General features: G+C 38.6%; 1 protein-coding gene across 1 annotated transcript; it reads right to left on the bottom strand.

Annotated features, from left to right (window-relative positions):
- Positions 1-27: 27 nt before the first annotated feature.
- Positions 28-23,860, bottom strand: RNF168 (ring finger protein 168). Its single transcript, XM_081138263.1, has 7 exons — positions 23,142-23,860; positions 22,450-22,759; positions 17,074-17,150; positions 13,780-13,959; positions 11,543-11,664; positions 4,540-4,621; positions 28-2,116 (listed from the first exon to the last, which is right to left on the bottom strand). The coding sequence occupies exons 1-7, from the start codon at positions 23,256-23,258 to the stop codon at positions 1,163-1,165; spliced, it is 1,842 nt and encodes a 613-aa protein (XP_080994389.1). The 5' UTR covers positions 23,259-23,860; the 3' UTR covers positions 28-1,162.
- Between the last annotated feature and the right edge of the window lie 268 nt (positions 23,861-24,128).

Raw genomic sequence — 24,128 nt, 5'->3', positions numbered from 1 at the left:
AAAAATATTGACAAATTGCAGCTAGACTTAGTTCTAGGACATTTTATTGCATTTTTACCTTAAAAGGATGAATAACTAGACATAAGCAGAAATGCTGTTAAAACTGTTGTTTGCTCAAAGTTGTTCACATTAATGAAACAAATATCGACAGTCTCTAAGTTAAATCTCACCAATATAGGGGAAAAACCCAAGTACCATGCTATTTCTGTCCATAAACACAAAAATCACTACCAATACAAATGATAAGAAAATAAACACATGGTTATTTATGACTCAAGTTCCACAACACAGTATATTGTGATTTAACACTCCTACAGTAAATTCTCATTTTCTAGAAGAGCAGGTTAATAGAAATGTGAATTTCCAAAATTTCAGGTAATTTAGTAACTAATTATTTTAGCACTGCTTACTGTGTTGTAACAGGCCGTAAAACCCAAATGTTTTCTGTGTCATTTAACAAAGAAAGGATGAGGGGAAATGCTCTGCTGCTCCATCCTGGGCCCAGCTTCTGATCACTCAGTTTCAATGCTTCCAAATTATCAGTTCACTCTACTCAGCCTCACCCCAACTCTTAATTCCTTTAGCATCAAGAGATGACTTTCCTTTCTGTCAATTAATCCTAATTTTCCAGAAAACTCTGATTTCACATGATTCTAACTCATTTTAAAGAAAATGATATAATGCTTAAAATAATTAAAAATATAAAGATTAGATTATTTTAGTGTTATAGGAGATACCTTTCAAGTGACCTACAAATACATGGCGAAGCAGCAAAACACTTAGATTTTAACCTGATCCCTTAACTACTTGGTATATAGTATAATCTTGCTTTGATTACTAGTCAGAAAAAGGTGAGCAAAGACCATACATAAAACATGCATTTGTTTGTAAAGAGAATGGCACTTAAATATTTCTTGAGAGTTGGCCCAGGCATTTTTATATCTATAAGGATTGTCGAACAGCACATCAGTTATTCATCAAGAATCGAGACTCTTGCTTATCACTGACTTTGGCACTTGTACATTCCTCCCTCGTAATTGCAGTCCTTCAACTATAGGCAATGAGTGTGCCCACAGAGCAGAATAAAAGTTTTATGAACATTCCATAAAAAAGAGAACCCAGCTTTACCAGATTCTAAAACACTCCCGCCTTTACCCATGCATTACTTTGTGTATCTCCGAAACATCTGAAAAATATTTTTCTGTGACTTACTAGGCTGTAGGGAATGAACACTTTTAGATTCATTACAATGATCTCTAGCAGAATTTGGCATCTTTCTTCCATTAACTGAATGTCTCAACTGGATCTTAAAAGAAGGTTGGCTATTTTCAGGTTTTGGGCCTCGGCGAGGTTTTGAATGCTCTTTATCAGCCTGTCCTTTTAAGTTCCTATTTTTGGAATTCTTCCTCTGCCCATTTAGCAATTTGTCTGGAGGTGAGGGCGTAGCACGTAACTGATATCTACCTGGGGATCCTTTCTGAGGGTTTGGCTTCATTTGCTCTTTATCTACCTCTTTTTGAATCTGTAACGCTAACAACCTGTCCTGTTCTTCTTGTTTATGTCTCTCAAAAAGTAGGCGTTCCAAATCTAACAGTTTTTCAGTAAAGCTGATTTCTGTTTCTTCTTGGGCCGAGGAAGATTCAGAGGACATTTTCCTTCTTTTTGCAGAAAAGCATGGATCCCTGACTGTTTCAAAAAAAGGCTCCTGTTTTTTTCTTTTGGAAATGCCTTCTTCACTGATCAGTAGGTGAGACAATTCATTTTCTGTCTCAACTGTGTTATTTCCAATCATCTGTGTCATATCTGATACAGTGCACCCACTCTCTGTTTTGCTACAAGGCTCAACTGCAGCTTCTCTGGAGTAGGGAACTCTGGCTTCATGTCTCTCATGATTTATGACACATAATTCTTTATCATGATTGCTTGGTCTCATTTTGACTTCTCCAAGGCACCATTCTGTACCACTGGCACATAACTGCGGCATAGGTGACTCTATTGAAGATTCTGAACTTTGTTCTTGGATTTCAAGGCATATTTGTGGAGAAAGTGTTGGCATATCTTCCTCAGTTTCTGTGTCTTGCCACGGAGGACTCTTTACATCGTTACTGTTAGTTTCCTATAGAAACAGAAAAAGACTGAGTGAACCAGCAGTATACATCAAGTTGGACACATACATCTTACACTGATGCGATAGTTGTCACTATTAGGCAGTTATTACTACTAATACATTAATTTTTTTAAAATTGGAAACCTATTTTATTCTTTTAATGTTTTTAGATTTCAGAGAAAGGAAGGGTGAGGGAGAGAGACAGAAACATCAATGATGACAGCTAGTCATTGATCAGCTGCCTCCTGCACTCCCTACTGGGGACTGAGCCTGTAACCCAGGCATGTGCCCTCACTGGGAATCGAACCACAATCTTCTGGTTCATGGGGCCACGCTCAACCACTGAGCCATGCTGCCCGGGTGGTTCATTGACTTTTAATAGTATTTTTATTCTGTATGCCAATTGAAATTAAGGCATTCCCTCATTTTCATTCCCATGAAAATCTACCGGTTAAAACCCACAAACTAGATTCTCTATATAGCCAATAGCTGGCACCATTACCTGACCTCTCTTTCACCTTATAAACCTCCAGTAGCCCAGGGATTTTAAACCCCCTTTTGTACCACAAACTCTCCTCTTTTAGGCATTTTGGTGACACAGACCTCTTCTTAGAATAGTATTTTAAAATGTAAATATATAGGATCACAAAGAAAATACTTTATATTGCAACACAATTATTAAAACGTTGAAAATTATGATGCATGTGTATCTATAAATAATATCCAGTGGCAAGTCTAATAACTTGTAATACTGAAGTAGGGATGTGTATAAATATTATTTCAAGAGATTGCAACAAATATAATATGATAAAAACCCATCCTGACTATTGATGACAGTCACAGGTACTATTAAGAGTATTATAGTTTGCTGTCTATAATTAAAGGAAACACTAAAATGAGAGGTTGGACGAAAGTAAACTTTTTCTTCCATTTAAGTTCATATGTACTTTCTGGATTCTAACCACAGACCTGAGGTTGAGAACCCTTGCTTAAGCCAGTATAATTCTTCTCATTTATAGGTCTTAGGTAAGCCAAGACTTAGAATTAGTTTTGACAATGGGAAAGAGCTAAGAAGAAAGTCTTCAATGAGAATTTGCCTCAGAACAAAAATTACTCCTTGTTGGAGACATTCTATTCTTATATCTTATTTCCTTTGCATCTATCATTCCTGACAGCATTTCTTACAAACCTATGTGGTTTGGATTGGAAAAATTCTAGGTTGCTTACCTAGTTTTGCTGTGAATATGAACAACAGGGTAGAAGAAATATCCCAGCCCTACAATGCCTTTTTCATCAATCCTCAGTTCCAGTACCAACCAGACTATTTGGACTTGAATCCTCCATTACTTCTGCTTTAAGTCTCTTAATCTTTGTGTGCCTCAGTTTTTTAAGCTATAAAATGGGCACAAGAAGGATACCTACATTACAGAATTGGAGGCTGTGATGAAGATTTAAAGAAAACACATACATTATCTGGCACATAGTAAATGTTCATAAAAACCACCTATCTGAATTGAAAACAATAAAATAAAAGGTACCTGTAAGTAAAGGGTTAACAAACCTTTTAATGTAAGAAACAGACATTGGTGTCAGCTCACCTTTCCTAGTTCTAAGTAGAAACCTGATAAAGGTGGAATGTCACCTGTGTTACTAGGCCACACAGCTTATGGTAAAAATGACCGTTACTGGTGAACTGCATTTGTACTAAGAGAACTATAAGTGATCTACAAACACCCAGCAGGAAGTGAAAGCTTGGGGCTTCTGTAAGTGACTTATAACTCCTTTGGGTATGTTTCTTACGAGGACCCCTGGAAGTTACACCCATGGATTGTTACAATAAATAACTGACTCTCATGGGGCATAAGGCTTCTTAGCTAGGGTGGTTACCACAGTCATATGCCTGGTATCATTTCCAGGCCATCACTTAAGAGCTCTGCAATGAGGACTCTTACTGAATTATATGCCTGATGCTGTCCTACTAGCATGCTTTGTTTCCCATCCTGTAATCTTTTAAGTGAAGTTGGTACCAGGGATAGCCTATTCAGTTTTGTGACTCTGATTATCTAGACCGGGGATCCACAAACTATGGCCCATGAACCAAATTCAGCCTACTATTTTTGTAAATAGTTTTATTGGAACAAAGACAAGCTCATTTGTTTACATACTGTCTATGAATGCTTTTGCAAGCAACAGCATAACTGAATTATGACTGAGACAATATGGGCCGCAAAGCTTAAAATATTTACTATCTGGCTTTACAGAAAAGGTTTGCTTGCTGACTCCTAGTCTAGGTAAGCCTAAGATGACTAAGAAATGGTGTCCTATTTACCACAGTGACTTAAGAAAAATAAAGTTAGGAACCTACAAGTATTAGCAATCTATATAGCATTAGTAAATGTGCCAAACTAAGAACATCTTTAGCATGCACCTACCTTATACATGGAGTTTTTCTTGTCTTCTTGTACAACTTCAGACTGTGATGCTGACCGAAACTGAGATTTAGGTGACAAATACCTTTTAAAAAAAGTTTACCAAAGTTTGAATGCTTTGAAAGAGAAGTGATATGTACCCAAAACAATAAAGCCACTAGCTATTTATGCTGAAGACTATCTGGTTGCTTGGCTGATTTATCAGAAAGAGCATAGTCTATCCTCTTGTCTCAGGTATTTTAGTCTAACTCCAGAGCAAAACTTAAAAAGCTGAGTATTGCTATCTTAGGGAAAAATAGCAGAAAAGGAAGTAAAAGTACAATCTAAACATTTCTTGACTCTCAAAAAAATTTACAAAGGTAGATAGCATCAAAACAACCAAGACTGTATAGTCTTACCAAAAGTACTGGAAATAACTTTTTTTTAAACCTCACCAGAGGATATTTTTGCCATTGCTTTTCAGAGAGAGTGGGGGTGGGGGGAGAAACATCGATGTGAGAGAGACACAACAACTGGCTGCCTCCCGCACACACCCCCACTGGGGCCGGGGATCGAGCCTGCAACCAAGGTGTCCGAAATCGAACCAGGGACCCTTCAGTCTGAGGGCCGACGCTCTGACCACTGAGCCAAACTGGCTCGGGTTGGAAATAACATTTTAAATCTAGAGAAAGAATATGGTCAGTTTTGTTTTTTGGTTTTTTTTAATGCCAGAAATTCTGTATTTTTTATTGTGGAAAAGTCCATAATTAAGATTCTTTACCATTTTGGTTTAGAGATTTTTGTTATATATACTTTTTTTTAAAATATCTTTATTGATTTTAGAGAGAGGAAAGGAGAAGGAGAGAGAGAGATAGAAACATCAATGATAAGAGAGTCACTGATTGACTGCCTCCTGCACACCCTCGACTGGGGATTGAGCCCGCAACCCGGGCATGTGCCCTGACCGGGAATTGAACCCCAATCGCCTGGATCCTAGGTGGATGCTCAACTGCTGAGCCAAGCCCGGCCGTGCTATATATACATTTTATATCAACTATCTGCTTAGAGACAAACATATATAAGATCAGCATAAGATCGTATCTCTAAATTTCTAGGCATCTTTAATAGGCTGTTTACTACTGAAAAAAAGTTTGTACTATAATGGAAAATGTTGTAAAAGAAATGGGAATAAAAGGACAGGGAATGAGATGGTAGGTATATTGTAAAAAATCCAAACACATATACAACTATGCTTAAAAATGGCAGAAATCTCCCAAAATGTTGAATGCCTTTAAGTGATAGTAACTTTGGGTGATTTTTCAAAGTGCAGCTAGCTTTCATTATTATAATTAAAGAAAACAATGAATAAAAAAAGTTTGATTGCAAACAGTATGTACAACCATAAATTCCATTGTGTCCAAAGCACCATATAGAATAAAATAAAACCTAGACAAAATCTCCTATAAAGAACAAATAAATATCCTTTATAGATAAACTAGTGTGTCTAACCCACATATTTAGTTACATCAACCTAAGTACTCTAAGAACTTATGAGAACAAGAATCACCTTTTTAGTTGATAAGAGAAGAATAGGAGTCCAGGTTTAGCTGCATTTTAATTGCTTTCCAAAACTGAAGAATCCCTTCTGCCAAAGTTGGATATTAGTCATCAAGTATGTTAGTTCCAAGAAAGAATTATTACAGCATAATAGTTGTTTTGAAATCCATAAGCAAAGAACAAAACAGTATGTGATCAGATACTTATCCAATTTGATCAGTGAACTCTCCTGGATATTCTTTACTTATAATAACCAAAAACTAAATGGACATGTAGGAAGTATGTCGTCATCCCTTTCCATTTCTATTTGCTGCCTCCTCTGTAACCAATTTTTTTGTTGTTGTTAATCCTCACCCAAGGGTTTTTCCCCCATTGATTTTTAGAGAGTGGAAGGGAAAGAGGGAGGGGGGAGAGAGGAAAACATCAATGTGAGAGACACACATCAACTGGTTGCCTCCTGCACGCACCCCAACCATGCTGGGGATTGAATCTGCACCCAGGTATGTGCCCTTGACTAGGAATTGAACCTGCAACCCTTTGGCGGGCAGATGCTCTAACCACTGAACCACACCAGCCAGGGCTGTAACCAATTTTTTAAAAATGTGTATTTCTATATAGTACACACTATCTCTTTTTTAGAGAAATCATATTTTTCTGAGATTGACTTTTTTTTTTAATCTTCACCCAAGGATATGCTGAGAGAGAGAGAGGAAGGGCGGAGGGGGAGGGAGAGAAAGGGAGAAACATTGTCTAGTTGCCTCCCATACACTCCCCAACCAAGGATAGAACCTGAAACTTAGGTATGTGCCCCAAGTAAGAATCAAACCTGCAACCTTTTTGGTGCACAGGACGATGCTCCAATTAACCGAGCACCTGGCCAGGGCTGAGATTTTCTTCTTTTCACTATGTCTTTTTTTTTTTTTTTTAATATATCTTTATTGATTTCAGAGAGAGGAAAGGAGAGGGAGAGAGAGAGATAGAAACATCAATGATGAGAGAGTCATTGATCGAGCCTGCAACCAGGCATGTGCCCTGATGGGGAATCAAACCCCGATCATCTGGATCCCAGGTCGATGCTCAACCGCTGACCAAGCCTGGCCGGGCTTTTTTCACTGTCTTAGATCTTTCTAAGAGAGTATATATCAGTCTACCTCATGAGAACAAACAATTTATGAGAGAATAATTACAAAATATATGTAAGAATCATAATATGGAGGTGGGCAAAAATAGGCGTACAGTTGTTCATATGGAAAAAGACATGCAGGTTATATTACAATAGCTTTATTAACCCAAAAGAATGTCACTTACAACTGTAAACCTACTTTGGCCCACCCTAAGTATCATGGTTACAGAGAGGGAATACTCACTGGGTAAGGGCATGAGTGAACTTTTCAGAAATATTCTGTATCTTAAACCTGGAGGATGGTTTATACAAATGTAAAAATTCACCAAAAGTACACTCAAGATTAGTGCACTTTCATATATGTACGCTATACTTAAAAAATAGTTGAAAAAATTTACATCACAAAAACCCTTATACTCACCACCCAGTTTGAGGGGGGAAAATAATTGATTTTTAAATCCTTATGGGTTCTCCCCTTTACCCCTCACTTCAGAGATGATTATCCTGAGTTATTTATCTCTTGCTTGTTTTTTTTTTTAATTCTCACCCAAGGATATTTTTCCATTGCTTTGCAGAGAGAGTAGAAAGAAAGAAAGGGAAGGAGAGAGAGGAAGGGGAGAGAGAGGGGAAAGGAGGGAGAGAGGAACATCAATGTGAGAGAGACACATCGACTGGTTACTCCTGTACTCAGGGATCAAGTCTGCAACTGAGGTACATGCCCTTGACCAAAATCGAACTCAGGACCCTTCAGTCTGAGGGCCGATGCTCTAACCACTGAGCCAAGCCGGCTACGGCTTATCTCTTGCTTTTAAAAAGTTTTCCCACACACCTGTATCCCTAAACACGTTATTGCTTAGTACTGCATGATTTTGAACCTTATGTATATAGAATCACACTAAATGTATTCTTCTACAACTTGTTTTTTTCACCAGCATTTTCCTGATTCATGCATGTTTTCCTTAGCTAGAATTCATTTTCACTGCTGGATAATATTCTGTTCTACTGTTGGAATACGGGTGCTTCTGGTTTTTCACTGTTATGAGAAAGCTTAATTTTTCCAGTAGGGCAAGTATGAAATGTTAGTTCAATATACTTTTGTTGTTTTCATTGAGGTATAATTGACATACAACATAGTAATTTGTTTCAGGTATGCAACATGATTACTTGTATATAATGAAAAATGACCTCACTATAATTTTAATTTCCATAAAACTAAAGTCACAGTGCCTTTTAGAACTTAGTCTCTGAAGTGTACAATGTCCCTTCTGTAACTCTATTTGTATACTTAAGTCCAGCCACATTCAAGAAGAGGGAAATTAGACCCCATCTTTTGAAGGGAGGAATATCAAAGAATTTGTGGACATATTTTAAAAATGCCAAAGCTAGCATAAAGTCTCCATAAGCTGTGCTGTGTTTCTAAGCTATCTATTATGTAGCCTCAATTATTTTGTCTTTCTATGCCTGTGTAAATACCACTTTTACTCATTATAAATTTGAAGGCATTAAAAAGAATGAAATCTTGCCATTTGCAATAATATGGATGAACCTCGAGAGCGTTATGCTGAGAGAGAAAGACAGACAAAACACCATATGATCTCTTCTCATATGTGGAACCTGGGGGGGCGGGGGAACCCAGCTCATACTCACAAATACAGAGAACAGATTGGCGATTGTCAGAGGTGGGAGTAGGGGGTGTGGGATGTGTGACAGAAATGGGCGAACTGTTTCTTGTTTGTTTGTTTGTTTGTTTTGGGGGGGAGAGAGAAGGAGAAGGGGAGAGAGAGAAACATGGATTGTTTCTCTCCGACGGGGAACTGAACCCGAAACCTGGGCACGTGCCCTGACCGGGATTGAATCAGCGACCTTTCAGTGCATAGGATGATGCCCAACCAACTACACCACACTGGCCAGGGCATAAATACATTTTTTAAAAAAGACTGTTTAACCAATGTGTTACTTAGTAGTCTGTCTTAATTTTCAAACATTTTAGTAATCATTGTTAATCATTTTAAATTTGAAGTAAAATTCATAGCATAAAATTAAGCATTCAGTGGCATTTCATCCATTCTAAGTTGTGCAACCATCACATTACTGAGCTCCAAAACATTTTCATTATCCCCAAAGGAGACTCTGTGCATATTAAGCAGTTACTCCCCATTCCCACCTCTCCCCCAGTCACTGGCAACTACGAGTCTGCTTTCTATCTCTAAAGATTGACCTACTCTAGCTATTTCATATAAATGGAATCATATGTATGTAACCCTGTGTTACACATATGTAGGTGTCTGGCTTTTTTCACTTAGCATGTTTCTGAAGTTCATGCACATTACAGCATGTATCAGTATGTTATTCCTTTTAGGGCCGAATAATATTCCACTGTATAGATATTATTTATCCCTCAATGAACACTTGGGCAGTTTCCACCTTTTAGCTATTTGAAGTGCTGACACAAACATTTGTGTACAAATATTTGTTAAAATACCTGTTTCTAATTCTTTTGGGTAAATACCTAGGAGTGGAACGCTGAGTCATATGGTAAGTCTGTTAAACTTTCTAAGAAGCTGCCAAACTGTTTTCCACATTGGCTGCACCATTTTACATTCCCGCCAGCAATGCACAAGATTCCAGTTTTTCTACATCTGTGCCAACATTTGTTTTTTCCTGTTTTTGGGGGGGTTTTTTGGATTATAAACATCCTAGTGGGTGTGAAATGGCATCTCATTCTGGTTTTTACACTTCCCTAATGACTAATGCTGTTGAACATCTTTTTATGTTCTTATTGGCCATTTATACATCTTTGGAGAAATATCCATTCAAGTCCTTTGTCCATTATTTGTCTTTTGTTATTGAATTATATAAGTAGAAACTAGACCTTATCTGCTTTTTGTTTTGTTTAAAAAAATATGATTTTATTGACTTTTAGAGAGAAAGGAAGGGAGAGGGATAGAGAGAAAGAAACCTCGATGAGAGAGAAACATCGACCAGCTACCTCCTGCACACTTCCCACTGGGGAATTGAGCCCGAAACCTGGGCATGTGCCCTGACCAAGAATCGAACCAGTGACCTCTTCATTCGTGGGTTGACACTGAGCCACTGAGCTGGACAGGCATGTTTTTAACTTTATTTTAACTTTAATCCACCAGCTTCTCAATTTCTGATTTTAAATTCACCAGTTTAGCCCTGGCCAGTGTGGCTCAGTTAGCTAGGCGTCCTCCAATGCACCAAAAGGTTGCTGGTTCAATTCCCAGTCAGGGCACGTGCCTAGGTTGTGGGCTAGATCCCCAGTAGGGGACATGCAGGAGGCAGCTGATAGATGTTCCACTCTCACATTGATGTTTCTCTCTCTCTCTCCTCCCTCCTTCTTCTCTCTAAACATCAACAAAAAATTAAAAATTTTTTTTTGCCAGTTCATTAAAATTTATCAGTTTATTAGGTCCATTGTATTTCTAGTAATTTTTAATTTTTTTTATATTTCAAATATATAGATGCCTGAAGATTCATGTTATATGTTTTAAGCAGAGTATTATATAATTATGCAGTCTCTCTTTTCTCCTTTTAATGGTTTTTCTCTTGATTTCTACTTTGCATAATATCAGCACTAACAATATTGATATTGCCATATCTGTTTTTTCTTTTAATAGCAACCACTTCATTTAACTCTGCCCCCACCCTAAATCTAATTGTCCCCATCCTAAATCACCACCACCGCAAATCCAAATTTCTAAGAATTCTGCAGAGGCAAATTACCTGCACATATTTACCTAGTTAAACTAAAAGCCCTTACATGCCTAGACTGTGGTTCTTAAACTTTTCCAATTATGAATTACAACAGGAAAGCTTATATTCTCATAAAGTCATCAATTCTACCTGCTGCTGGAGGGGTGCTGTGGGGAAGCTAAATCATTACTCCTGACTCACGCTTTTTGTATAGCACAGAAAAAATGTAATGCATAAACTGGGGGGAATTAGGTGAATGACCTAGATGCCAAATTAAACACCTTCAATGAGGATGACCTTGTATGTGACCAGCTTTTTTCACTTGACGCTAAACCAAGGGGAAAACAAAATCCAACTGGTTAGTTTTGAGAAAATGGGAACATCATGGAAACCCTGAGCAATCAAGATAAAAAAAGACATAAAAAAGACATCACATGTCTCTTTATGCTAGCCAGAAATCTAAGCTATGTGAGTAGCTCTCCTATTTTCACTTTACATCAATCTCAGACCATCTGGAGGGTTTTCATGAAGAGTGCATGGACCAAATTTTGATAGTCAGTGGACTATATGAACAAAAAAACGAACAGTAGGTGGTCAATAAATAACTGATAAACAGTCATGTTCACTTACTTCTGAATATCTCCAGTATTTGTTTGTTTGTTTTTACTTTTCTTTTGCAACTTGCTTGTGACGGGATCAGATTTTCTGGAATTCACAGGAGAAGCCATGACTTTTTCCTCACAGAAACTGTTCTTTAACAACAGAAAAAGCATTAAAAAATTATTAAAATAATTTTATAATAAAGTAAGTTATTGATTTGACTACCTCAGAATCCACAACAGAATTTTTCAGGAATTATGCTTACATTTAAATTCTACACACCCTTTGAATATTATGTAAAAATTAGTATAAACAAGATTAAGTCCATCTAAATTGGTCTAAATTAATTGCATTTACTCTACGTGATAGAGCACAAAAGGCATGATGATACTACTCTTACTAGCTAATAATTTCTGTTAATTTTTGTAATAAATAATTTCACATTATTACCTTAATCTATAGGGTTAAATTCAAAGAGCTGTAGATATACCTGGAATAAAAGTCAGTTTTATGTAAAAGTAATTTAATTTGGGGACTTAAGGGCATACCAACACAAACCATGAATGTTTACTTGCTGTAGTCTCATAATTTCTTACCACACTATTGAAAAATGATTATAACTGGTGGTGGTATACATTTGGGCTTGGACCACCAAACTTTCACAAGTAAACCATATTGATATTTTAGAATAATTATTCTTCTAAAATATCAATAAGTCTACTCTTATAATCCCATGTGAAAACAAGGATTAGAATAATAGACTCTTGAAAGACAGGTAAAGATTCTCCTCTTTAATATACAGGGTGGGCAAGAGTAGGTTTACATTTGTGAGCACAGAAAACATAGCATTTATCTTTAGACTCTCTAACCAACTGAACTATGAGGCTAGGGCTGTATTATTTATTTATTTATTTATTTAATATATCTTTATTGATTTCAGAGAGGGAGAGGAGAGAGGACAGAAACATCGATGATGAGAGAGTCGTCACTGATTGGCTGCTTCCTGCATGCCCCCGACTAGGGATCGAGCCCACAACCCAGGCATGTGCCCTGACCGGAATTCGAACTGTGATCTCCCAGATCCTAGGTCGATGGTCAACTGCTGAGCCATGCCCAGCCAGGCTGTATTATTTATTAACTATTGTATTATTTATTTGTATTACATAAACCTATTTTGCCCACCCCTGTATATTCTTTCTTATCCCATTTATTATTCTATCAATCAATGTCTTTTACTTAATTTCCTATTGTGTACCTTTATAAAGCTATTCTACTTAAATTTAAAGAAGAAAGTATATTAAAAAGGGTATACAATCTAAAAGTTGAATATATTATTATGAATGGTACACCTCTCAAAAATGAAAAAAAAAAAAAAATCCCAATTCTGGATATACTTCATTTTAGTAAGTGTATTTTAACATATTTGTTTGAAAGCAGAGGAATTGTTTTTAGAGGCTCTCGATCCTGAATACATATCAGACTTCCCTAGATGCCTCTGGGAATGGTATGCCCTAAGTCCTACCCCCAGAGATTCAGATTCAGTAGATTTAGAACAGGTATGGGAGTTCATAATTCAAAAGAATCCTAGGGTGATTCTGCCAGGTTCTTTCAAATCACTGGGTCCCATTGTATTCTTTAAAGTATGCGTTTTTATCATCCTTTCTTTCATTCATTTTCCCCTACGCAGTAATTTAACTACAGCAAGATATTAAAATTCAGGTTTAATATATTAAGAATTTAATGTGCATCACTTTCTAAAAATGATCTATATCCATACAATGGAATAATATGTCACTCTTAAAAAGAATTAGATAGACTATATGTAGCAATACAAAAAAAATTCTCTATAAGATATATCAAGTGAAAAAAGTGAAGGAAAAAACTGTGATTGATAAATCCTTTTTAGGTGAATAAGAAAAACAGATATAAGAAACGGTTAATAGTGCTAATCTTTGGGGAAAGAGACCGATGTAATGGAACAGAATGGGAGTGAAAAGAGGTGGGAAGGGGGAAAGGAAGCTTTTGTTTTTTCATTGAATTGCTTTCCTGCATAATTTGAATTTACTTATAACAAATAAAAAAGCTTTTTAAAGTATACCTGGAGTAGAGCAAATATGTAACAATATGTGAAAACTGAAAGAAGTTTTCAGTAGAGCAAATATGTCAGAAGTAGTCTGTCCTTACGGTGAACACTTCTTTGAATCTTTGAAAATCACAGTCAAAGCAATAGGAATGTTAATACTTCAAAGTTCTCTCCTAAAACTTACAATATTAATGCTGAGCTTTCTTGCCAGTTCTTCATCACTTTTTAGCTGTTCTTCCATCTCTCTTCTCCTTTTTTCTGCCTGTCTCTTCTCTTCTTCCTCCTCCTCTGCCAATAATTTCTGTATGTACTCTTCACTGGCTTTGTTTTCTTCTTCCTCAGTGGCCCGTCGCTCTGCCTCCACCTTAAACATGATTAACAGAACAATCCTTCTCTGAACTTTTTAGCATACTTGCAATATTTCTTAATAAGAACAGTAGTGCCCGGCTGGCATTGCTCAGTGGTTGAGAGTCAACCTATGAACCAGGAGGTCACAGTTTGATTCCCAGTCAGGGCACATGCACAGGTTTCAGACTCAATCCCCAGTAGGGAGCGATCAATGACTCTCTCATCATTGATGTTTCTCTCTCTCTCTCTCTCTCCCCCTCTCCCTTCCTCTCTCTGAATCAATATAAAAAATTTTTTTTAAAAAAAAGGGAAAAAGAACAGTAGACTGCTGGCACGGCTCAGTGGTTGAATGCGGACCTATGAACCAGGAAGTCATGGTCTGATTCCCATCAGAGCACATGCCTGGGTCTCGGGCTTGATACCCAGTAGGGAGCGTGCAGGAGGCAGCTGATCAATGACTCTCATCATTGATTGTTTCTACCTCTCTCTCCCCATTGTCGTCTCTCTGAAACACACACACACAGAGTAAACGTTTTTTAAAAATGAACAAATGAGCAGGAATTAAAATATCTCAAATGAAGTACAAACTCAGAGAAGCAAATTCCCACAGAACAATTCAAGAAGTCTCTTCATGAAGCCTTCCCAACCAGCCCAATGAAACCTTAATCAAATCCTCATCCCCCTCTCAGTATTTAATCCCAGTTTCTACTACACTGTCACACATTTGTGGACATGTTTCTAGGTAATAGTTTTCCTCAGTTAACAAACACCATGTGCTGAATAACTCAGGCCTAGGTCCTTGAACCAAACCCTAGCAAAAGGAATGTAATGATAAAAACTGACTTAGACTAATAGGACCACCCCTGATGTTTAGAAGAATACCTAAACCCAGTGGGAGTGGTTGCTGAAGAAACAACCACAGTGGTTATTGCATGATTTACAAAAGAAGAAACAGATGTAGAAAAGCAAGTAACTTTCTTAAAACAGTAAGGGGCAGAGTAGAGACTCCGATTCTAGGGTCTAAGATCATGCTTATGGTCATTTAAACTATACTTCTAAAAATAAACAAGCAAGCAAACTATACATCTCGGGGTGGGGTGGGGGGGATACACAAAAGAAACAAAAAAACAAACAAGAACCATTTAGAATTCCAAGGGATTTGACTCAAGAATAAGTCCTTGATCCAATCCCATGAAGAAACAGGTTCAGAATGGTACAGCCATCTTGCTATTAGCCTGAGATAAAGCCAGCTGACAGAAGTTAGCAAAGATCTGGAGCTAAAGCTCAGGATGAAACCACCCTGAAGCCCCTACTTCTGGACTTCCAATAATTACCATTTTCTTATTGTTTTAAGGTAGCTGAAGTTGGGTTTTCTTTTATTTGCAGCCAAAATAGAGCCTGTTCTCACTACCTTTTATCATAATGATTAAATTATTCCTTTAAAACCCTTACTTAAGCCCTGGCAAGGTGGCTTGGTTGGCTGAAACATCATCCCATACACCAAAAAGGTTGCAGGTTCAATCCCAGTCAGGACACATACCTAGGTTGTGGGTTTGATCACTGGTCAGGGGACAGTCAGGAGGCAACTGATCGATGTTTATTTCTCACATCGATGTGTCCTCTCTCTCTCAAAATCAATTAAAAACATATCCTCAGGTAAAGACGATACAAACAAAAAACCCTTACTTAAGAACACTGGTTAGACAATATGCTGACAATCAAGTTAACTATCATAATTATTTATTATTTATTGGTTCTTCTAGACTTGCATCATCCAATATAGTAGCCACTAGCTACATTAATGACCACTTGAAATGTGACTAGATGAAAACAACATGTACTATAAGTAAAAAAGATACTGAAGACTAAGTAAGCAAAAATAATGTAAAATCTTATGATTAATTCTTGTATAACTTTATATAATTAATGCCCAATCATGTGATATGATTATATAGTTAACATATAATTACAATTTTATATAGTATTTTTTATATTGATAACAAAACATTTTAGATATAACGGGTTAAATAAATACTAATTAAAATTAATTTCATCTGGCCCAGCTGGTGTTGCTCAGTGGTTGAGCATCAACCCATGAACCAAGAAGTCATCAGTTCAATACCTGGTCAGGGCACACGCCTGGGTTGCGGGCTCAATCCCCAGTAGGGGGCATGCAGGATGTTTCTACCTCTCTATCCCTCTCCCTTCCTCTCTCTAAAAAAAAATTCAATAAAAACATTTTTTTAAAAAAATTAATTTCATCTGTTGTTTAGAAAAAAATTTTAAATGTGGCTACCAGAAAAATTTAAATTGGATGTAAGTTCACACTGTCTTTCTATTGAACAACAGTGCTCAAGCAGGAGGGTAGTGGGATAATAGGGCTCTCCTAGTACTAGTGAAGTTCAAAGGCTTCACTGTAAACACTACTCCCTCTTTTCCTATTCACGTAATTCACAATGAGCCCTATTTTATACTCTCATCTAAACTCATTGTTGTCTTTCAAAAATTCATGTTGAAGCTCTAATCTGCAATGTGATGGTATTTGGAGGTGGGGTCTTTGGGAATTAAATGGGTCAAGTCCTCAGGAATGGGACAATGGGATTAGAACCCTGATATGATGAGACACAAGATGATCTTTCTCTGTACTTCCATCTCCCTCTGTCTCTCCTCTCTGTCTGTCTGTCTCTCCTGTCCTCTCTCCCCTCTCCTTTCTCTCTCTCCCTCTCTCCTCCCCCTCAACAGATGTGCCAATACTTTGGATCTTGGACGTCCCAGACTCCAGAATTGTGAGAAATGTTTGTTGTTCCAGGCTGCTAATCTATGGTATTTTTTGTTATACCACCCATAACCTACCACAGTATTTCTATTCTTTAAGCTCAAAGCTTCAGGGAAATGAAAATGCTTAGGAATAACTATCAGTTAAGAGACCTAATTATGTATAAGTAAATCAAAGCTAGTTTGTAACTACTTTGAACACATGTAAAAGAAATGGAGCCTTTATAAAGTACACTAAAATTGTTTACATTTCAATATATACTATTTATATAAGCACACAAAACTGTATGTAAAACGTGAAACTGAAAACACAGCAGACAATTTTTCCAAAAAGGAGTAACTATTTAGTTCCTACCTTGCTTATCTCCTCTTCATATTCTCTTCTCAATTCCCCAGGTTTACTCAACAAATGAACTGGCTGATAGTCATCAACTGTTTCAGATTGAGAAAGAAAATAATGTAAGAGGCAACACAGAATATTATGGCTAGCTTTGTCTACCATTAAAACTATATTAATATAAAAATGCAAAATCAAAAAAAAATGTAGAATTATTAACAGCTACAGCAATATCTTCTTTATGTGGTTCCATTTTAAACGAGAAACCAGAGGTTCAAAATGACACACGAATATGTATACTTTAACTCTTTCTCTAAACTCCATTAAAATAACAGTAAAGGACCCCTTTCCGCCCGACAGTTGCAGCCATCATTGACATGAGTCATGTGCAGCCCACCAAGCTAGCCAGGGTCACCAAGGTGCTGGGCAGCACCGGTTCCCAGGGACAGTGCACACAGGTGCACGTAGAACTCATGGACGACAGGACCCGTTCCATCATCCGCAATGTGAAAGAAAGGCCCTGCATGCGAGGGCGACGTGCTCACGCTATTGGAATCAGAGTGAGAGGCTTGGAGGAGGCACTGAATTTGTGTCTGGGTCTTGCCTGTCTAGGTGGACCACATGGCCCATGGGGAACATGTTCTGCTGTGAATAAAGCGTTTGTGTAAATCCGGAAAAAAATAAAATAAAAAAACAGTAAAGGAATAAAAAGAATCCTACACAGCAGAGAGATTAGGGGAAGGGTCTCAATAAACAAAAAAAACTTTAACAAGTTTGTAGAAAATTATTCTTCCATCCCTTGGTTCCAGGATAGCCCACAGATGTCAAAATCCAAGGAGGCTCATATCCCTATATAAAATAGTGTAGAGCAATGCATACAGTTGGGCCTCCTCATCGGATGACTTCCAACTGTGGTCTAAAACAGCTCAGGTATTATTGAAAAAAAAGCCCAGTATAAGTGGACCCAGACAGTTCAAACCCGTTATTCAAAGGTCAACTGTACATTCTTGTTGGGATTAGAAAATACAACCCCTCTGGAAAAGGATCTGGTAGCTTCTTATACAACCAAACATAGACCCACTCTACCTGCCTGAGAATTCCATTAATCACTTACACAAGAATAAATGAAAACATGACCACAGAAAAACTTGTACAAGAATCTCCATAGCAACTTTATTCATAATAACTAAAAGCTAGAAACAGCTGAGGTGCCATCAACTGGAGAACAGCTAACCAAGTATATAATATAGTCAACAGTAGAATGATACTTAAAAATAAAAAGAAATAAAGTAACAATACCCATAACATAGGATGAATCTTGAACTTTATACTGAGTAAAAGAGCCTTGCACAAAAGAATACACGGCATTATTACTGTTATGAGTTGAATGTGGAAGTCCTAACCCCCTGCACCTAAGAATGTGACCTAATATATTTGGAAACAGGGTTGTTGTACATGTAATTGAGTTCATATTGGAGTAGGGTGGGCCCTTAATCCAGTATCACTGGTGTCCTCATAAGAAAGGAAAGAGACACAGAAAGGAGATGGCTATGTAAAGACAGAGACACACTGGGAGAAGGCCATGTGACTTGGAGGCAGAAACTGGAGTTATACAACTAACTGCAAGCCAAGGAACACCATGGACTGTAAGCAACACCCAGAAGCTAAGAGAAAGGTCTGAACAGATTCTCCCCTAGTCTTCAAGAGAAGAAGTGCCTCATACAGATGGCCAATAGATACATGAAAAGATGCTCAATGTCACTAATCATCAGAGAAATGCAAATTAAAATCACAATGAGATATCACCTCACACCTGTCAGAATGGCTAGCACCAACAAATCAATAAACAACAAGTGCTGGCAAAGATGTGGAGAAAGGGGAAGCCTCATGCACTGTTAGTGGGAATGCAGATTGTTGCAGCCACTATGGAAAAATTGCCTGACCAGTGTTGCTCAGTAGTTGAGCATCAACCTAGGATCCAGGAGATCACTAGTTCGATTCCCGGTCAGGGCACATGGCCAGATTGCAGGCTCAAATCCCAGTAGGGGACGTGCAGGAGGCAGCCGATCAATGACTCTCTCATCATTGATGTTTCTATCTCTCTCTCTTCTTCACCCTTCTCTGAAATCAATAAAGACATATTTAAAAAAAAATTAAAAATGGAACGGCCTTGCCCTGGCCAGTGTGCCTCAGTCGGTTGGGTGTCATCTTGTGCACAGAAAGGTTGCCAGTCAGGGCACATGCCTGAGGCTGCTAGCTCTATCCCCAGTAGGGAGTGTGCAGGAGGCAGCCAATGGGTGTTCTGCTCTCAAATTCATGTTTCTAAAATTAAAGGGGGGGCGGGGGGAAGGAATGACCCAGTGATTCCACTTCTAATATATTTCTGAAGAAACCCAAAATACTAACTCGAAAGAATATATGCACCCCTATGTTCACTGCAGCATTATTTCCAATAGCCAAGATATGTAAGCAACTCAAGCGTCCATGAGTAGATGAGTGGATAAACAGACTTGGTACATATACACAATGAAATATTACTCAGCCATAAAAAAAATAACAAAATCTTACCATTTGCAATAGCATGCATTTAAGTGAAATAAGTCAGAGAAAGACAAATACTATATGATTTCACTTACATGTGGACAATATAAACAAACAAACAAAACAGAAACTCATAGATACAGAGAACAGACTAATGGTTGCCAGAGGGGAGTGGGGTTAGGGGACTGGGTAAAAAAGGAAGAAATTGAGAAGTACAGATTGGTAATTACGAAACAGCCCTGGGTATGTAAAGTATGGGATAGAAAATACAGTCAATAATAGTGTAATAACTATCTAGGATGCCAGGTGGGTACTGGAAATATCAGAGAAACACTTCGTAAAGTATATGACTGTCTAAACACTATGCTGTACACCTGAAACTAATATAAAATAATATTGAATGTAAACTGTAATTGGGGGGGAAAATTAAAGAGAATGTGTCCCTGTTGACACCCTGATTTTGGAATTTAGACTCCAAAATTATGAGAAAATAATTTTGCGTTAAGCTACCTAGTTTGTGGTACTGTGTTATGGGAAGCCCAAGAAACTCATCGAATTCCATTCATATGAAGTTCTAGGACAGGCATAACTATCTATAGTGGTTGATTTTTGGGGTGTGGGAGTAGGGATTAACAGGAAGGGATATGAAGGAATTTTCAGGGGTGATGGTAATGTTCTGTATTATAGGGATTTATATTACAAGGGCTTATATATATGTGAACATTAAGTGAAGGTACAATTAAGATTTGTTCATTACATGTGAATCTTACATTGAGTTATAATCTAATAATGATCTCTAATAATATGTATACTTATATATTTACGGAGAAGTGAAATAAATAAAACAATTATGATTGATGAATAGATGAAGTTATGTGACACAGCAAGTAAAGTAAAATGTTAATTGCTATTGTTTATTATTACTTAATCCTCACCGGAGGATATTTTTTCCATTGCTTTTCAGAGAGAATGGAAGGGGTAGAGAGAGGGAGAGAGAGGGAGGGAGGGAGGGAGGGAAAGAGATAGAGAGAGAAACATCGATGTGAGAGACATTGATTGGTTGCCTCCTGCATGCACCCCGGCTAGGGATTGAGCCTGCAACTGAGGTCCCGGCCCTCGGCCAGAATCAAACCTGGGACCCTTCAGTCCGCAGGCAGACACTCTAACCACTGACTCAAACAGGCTGGGGCAATTGTTATTGTTTAATGGGATGGAGTTTCACTTTGGGAACATGACATATTCTGGAGATAGATGGTGGTGATGGCTGCACACCAATGTGAATGTACTTAAAGTCGCTGAACTATACTTAAAAATGGTTAAAATGGCCCTAGCCAGGTAGCTCAGTTGGTGGGAGTGTCGTCCTATACACCAAAAGGTTGCAGGTTGAATTCCTGGTAAGGGCACAGACCTAGCTTTCAGTTCGATCCCCAGTTGGGGTGCGTATGTGAGGCAACAGGTCAATGTTTCTTTCTCACTCTTTCGCTTCCTTCCTCTCTCTCTAAAATCAATAAAAACATATCCTTGAGTGAGGATAAAAAAAAGTTAAAATGATAAATTTGTTATGTATACTTTACTACAATTACAAAAACACACTAAGATACCACTTCCCACCTACTAAAAAGAAAATGGAAAATAACAAGTGGAGAAAGTGGAATCATTATACATTGCTGGTGAGAATGTAAAATGGTGCAGCCCTGTGGAAGTCTAGCAGTTCCTCAAAAAGCTACACATAGAATTACTATATGACCCAGCTAGTCAGAACTGAAAATATATTCATATACTTGTGCATGGAATGTTCGTATCAGCACTATTCAAATAGCCAAAAGATGGAAACAACCTAAATGTCCATCAGTGGATGGAGAGATGAAATATATCCATAAAATATTACTTAGCCCTAAAAAGGAATAAAGTACTGATACATGCTACAACATCCATAAACATCAAAAACATTATGCTACATGAAAGAAGCCAAACACAATAGATCACATACTGTATATGAACACACTTACATGAAATACATGGAATAAGCAACTTCATAGAGACAGAAAGATCAAAAAGGTGGGGAGAGTTGCCTGGCTGGGCATGGCTCAGCGGTTGAGCATTGACCTAGGATCCAGGCGATCGGGTTCGATTCCCGGTCAGGGCACATGCCGGGGTTGCGGGCTCAAGCCCCAGTCGGGGGCGTGCAGGAGGCAGCGGATCGGTGAATCTCTCATCATTGATGTTTCTCTCTCTCCCTCTCCTTTCCTCTCTCTGAAATCAATAAAGATATATTTTAAAAAAAAAAAAAAAGGTGGGGAAAGAATGGGAGTCACTGCTTAATAGATTAAAAATTTGGGATGATAAAAAATATTTTGGAAACAGCTGGTGGTAAAGATTGCACAACACTGTGAATGGAATATCACTGAATTATATACTTAAAAATGGTTAAAATAGCAAATTTTACGTTATACTTTACCACAATTTTGAAAAAATAATGTAGAATATTAAAACCACTGCATTGTACTTTTTTTTCCTCCTTCCCTCCCTCTTTTCAAAAATAATTTTTCGCCCTGGCCAGTGTGGCTCAGTTGGTTGGATGATCGTGGTCCCCTGAACCAAGAGGCCCCAAGTTTGACTCCCGGTGAAGGCACATGCTGGATGCTGGGTCGCGGTTATATTCCCAGTAGGGGGAGTACAGGAGGCAACCAATCCATGTTTCTCTATCACTGATGCTTCTCTCTCTGTCCCTCACTCTCTCTCTCTCTCTGAAATCAATAAAAATATATATTAAAAATGGATTAGCAATGATTTTTTGTTATTATTAAAAGGATTTTGGTTTTTTAGCCAACACACACTCTGGGTTTTACTCACCGATTTCTTCTGATTCTTGCCCAGAGGCTCTAAGCTTGCATTCCTTTGGGTAATGTTTCTGAATTATTTCCCACAGTTCCTTATTGATGAGAGAATTTCTTCGGGTGTGGTACCGGGTCCACGACGAGACCCGGCGGCGACAGAAGGGACAGCATAAATTCGCCTTTTCGACAGTCGATTGGAAGCATGCATTACAGAGCGTGTGATTACAAGGCAGTGTTACCGGCTCAATCAAGATATCCATGCAGATCCCACACTGGCATTCCGACAAGGAAGGGACGGCATCTTTTGGTACAGCCATTTTAATATGCTAAAAAGACATATTCAACATCAACACCCGAAAGACAAAGAAGGACAAAGCAGGGTAATTCCGGCCCAACCAAGGAGAAACCAAATGAACAGTTTTGTGTTTAAATACTATGCCCAGCAGCGTATCAGAATTCATAGGTTGTTAGCATCAAACACGTATTGAAGCAAAACGCGCTCTGCGGGCCAAGTAAACAGTACTACCCTGAAAGACGCGTATCTGTCCGTGTTGAAGACAAACATCTGGTAAGAAAATAAATGAACGTTTCCGTCCTGAGAACTTGACTGCTCCACAGGTATTAATATAACTGTTTCCTCAGCGCAGCTGGCGGGCTCCCGCTCTCTGGCGCGAGGCGAAGTAAACAAGTTCCCCTCCTCCCTCTTACCTGGCGAGGATGCTTCCTCTGCGGCTGAAGCGGCAGCCTCCGAGCCCGGGCACCGGCAAGGACACTGCTTCCGCCGGGACTCCCAGCCCCGCCAGAGCAGGACTTCCGTTTTACCATTGCTGTGGGGGCAGCGCACGACGCCCCGCGCCCCAGCTTTCCGCCGTCTAAGGCGTTCTGAGGCCACCCTTCTCTTCCCTAGAGCGAGCCTAAAAGTTTCATCCTTTCCGCGGGTACGGTAGCAACCCAACGGGGCCTAGAGACGTCACAACCGCCCGCCGAAAGGGGCTCCGCCCCCCCGAGAGCCGTCCAATGGCAGAGACCAAGAACGCTGCGGCGGGCGGGACTTCCGGGGCTTGAGCGCGCCCTCCCGCGCAGGGCCTGGGGCAGAGGGGCGTGGTCCTGTGCCGCAGTCCTCCCTGCTTCAGATTGGACGGCCTGAGTGTCCAGTGCGTTTTTCTGTTCCCGGAGGCTGCGGGAAACCTGGGATTGTCGTCTGTGGTCAAAAAAGGGAAACGTCCAAACAAATTTTAAAAATTCTTCCCCTAGCACTACTGAAACTACCTTTCTTTTTCTTTTAATTTGTAGTTAAGCCTCTTAGATTGCTATCCGGTGTTCTTAGAAAAGCATCTCCGAGGCTGATCTCGGAGAAGAGGTAATCAGAGAATCTGCAAACATGTACAATTTATAGAAGCACGTTCTTCCATAGCCCACCCCTTCTTAAGTCGGCTGCTCAAAGATAGGTAGTTTTAGGATTTCCTTCCTTCCTAAGGGCTTGGGAAACAAACCAGGGCTGCCTCTGTTCTGAAGCTCAGCAGCCGTGTGCATCATATATAATGTAGTATTTTATTACTAAATCAATCTAGAACAATCAAAATTACAAGGAGGCCAAAAACAAAATAGTTTAATATTTTATGCATTTTGAAATACGTTTTTCCACTTGGTATTAAGTTCTTGTACTAACTGATCCTGTTGTAGGCAGAGGTCAGC

The sequence above is a fragment of the Miniopterus schreibersii genome (genome assembly GCF_964146895.1).
Source record: "Miniopterus schreibersii genome assembly, chromosome: 5".
NCBI lineage: Eukaryota > Metazoa > Chordata > Mammalia > Chiroptera > Miniopteridae > Miniopterus > Miniopterus schreibersii.
The sequence above is the reverse complement of the archived record's forward strand: the minus strand, read 5'-3'. Positions and strand labels throughout refer to the sequence as shown.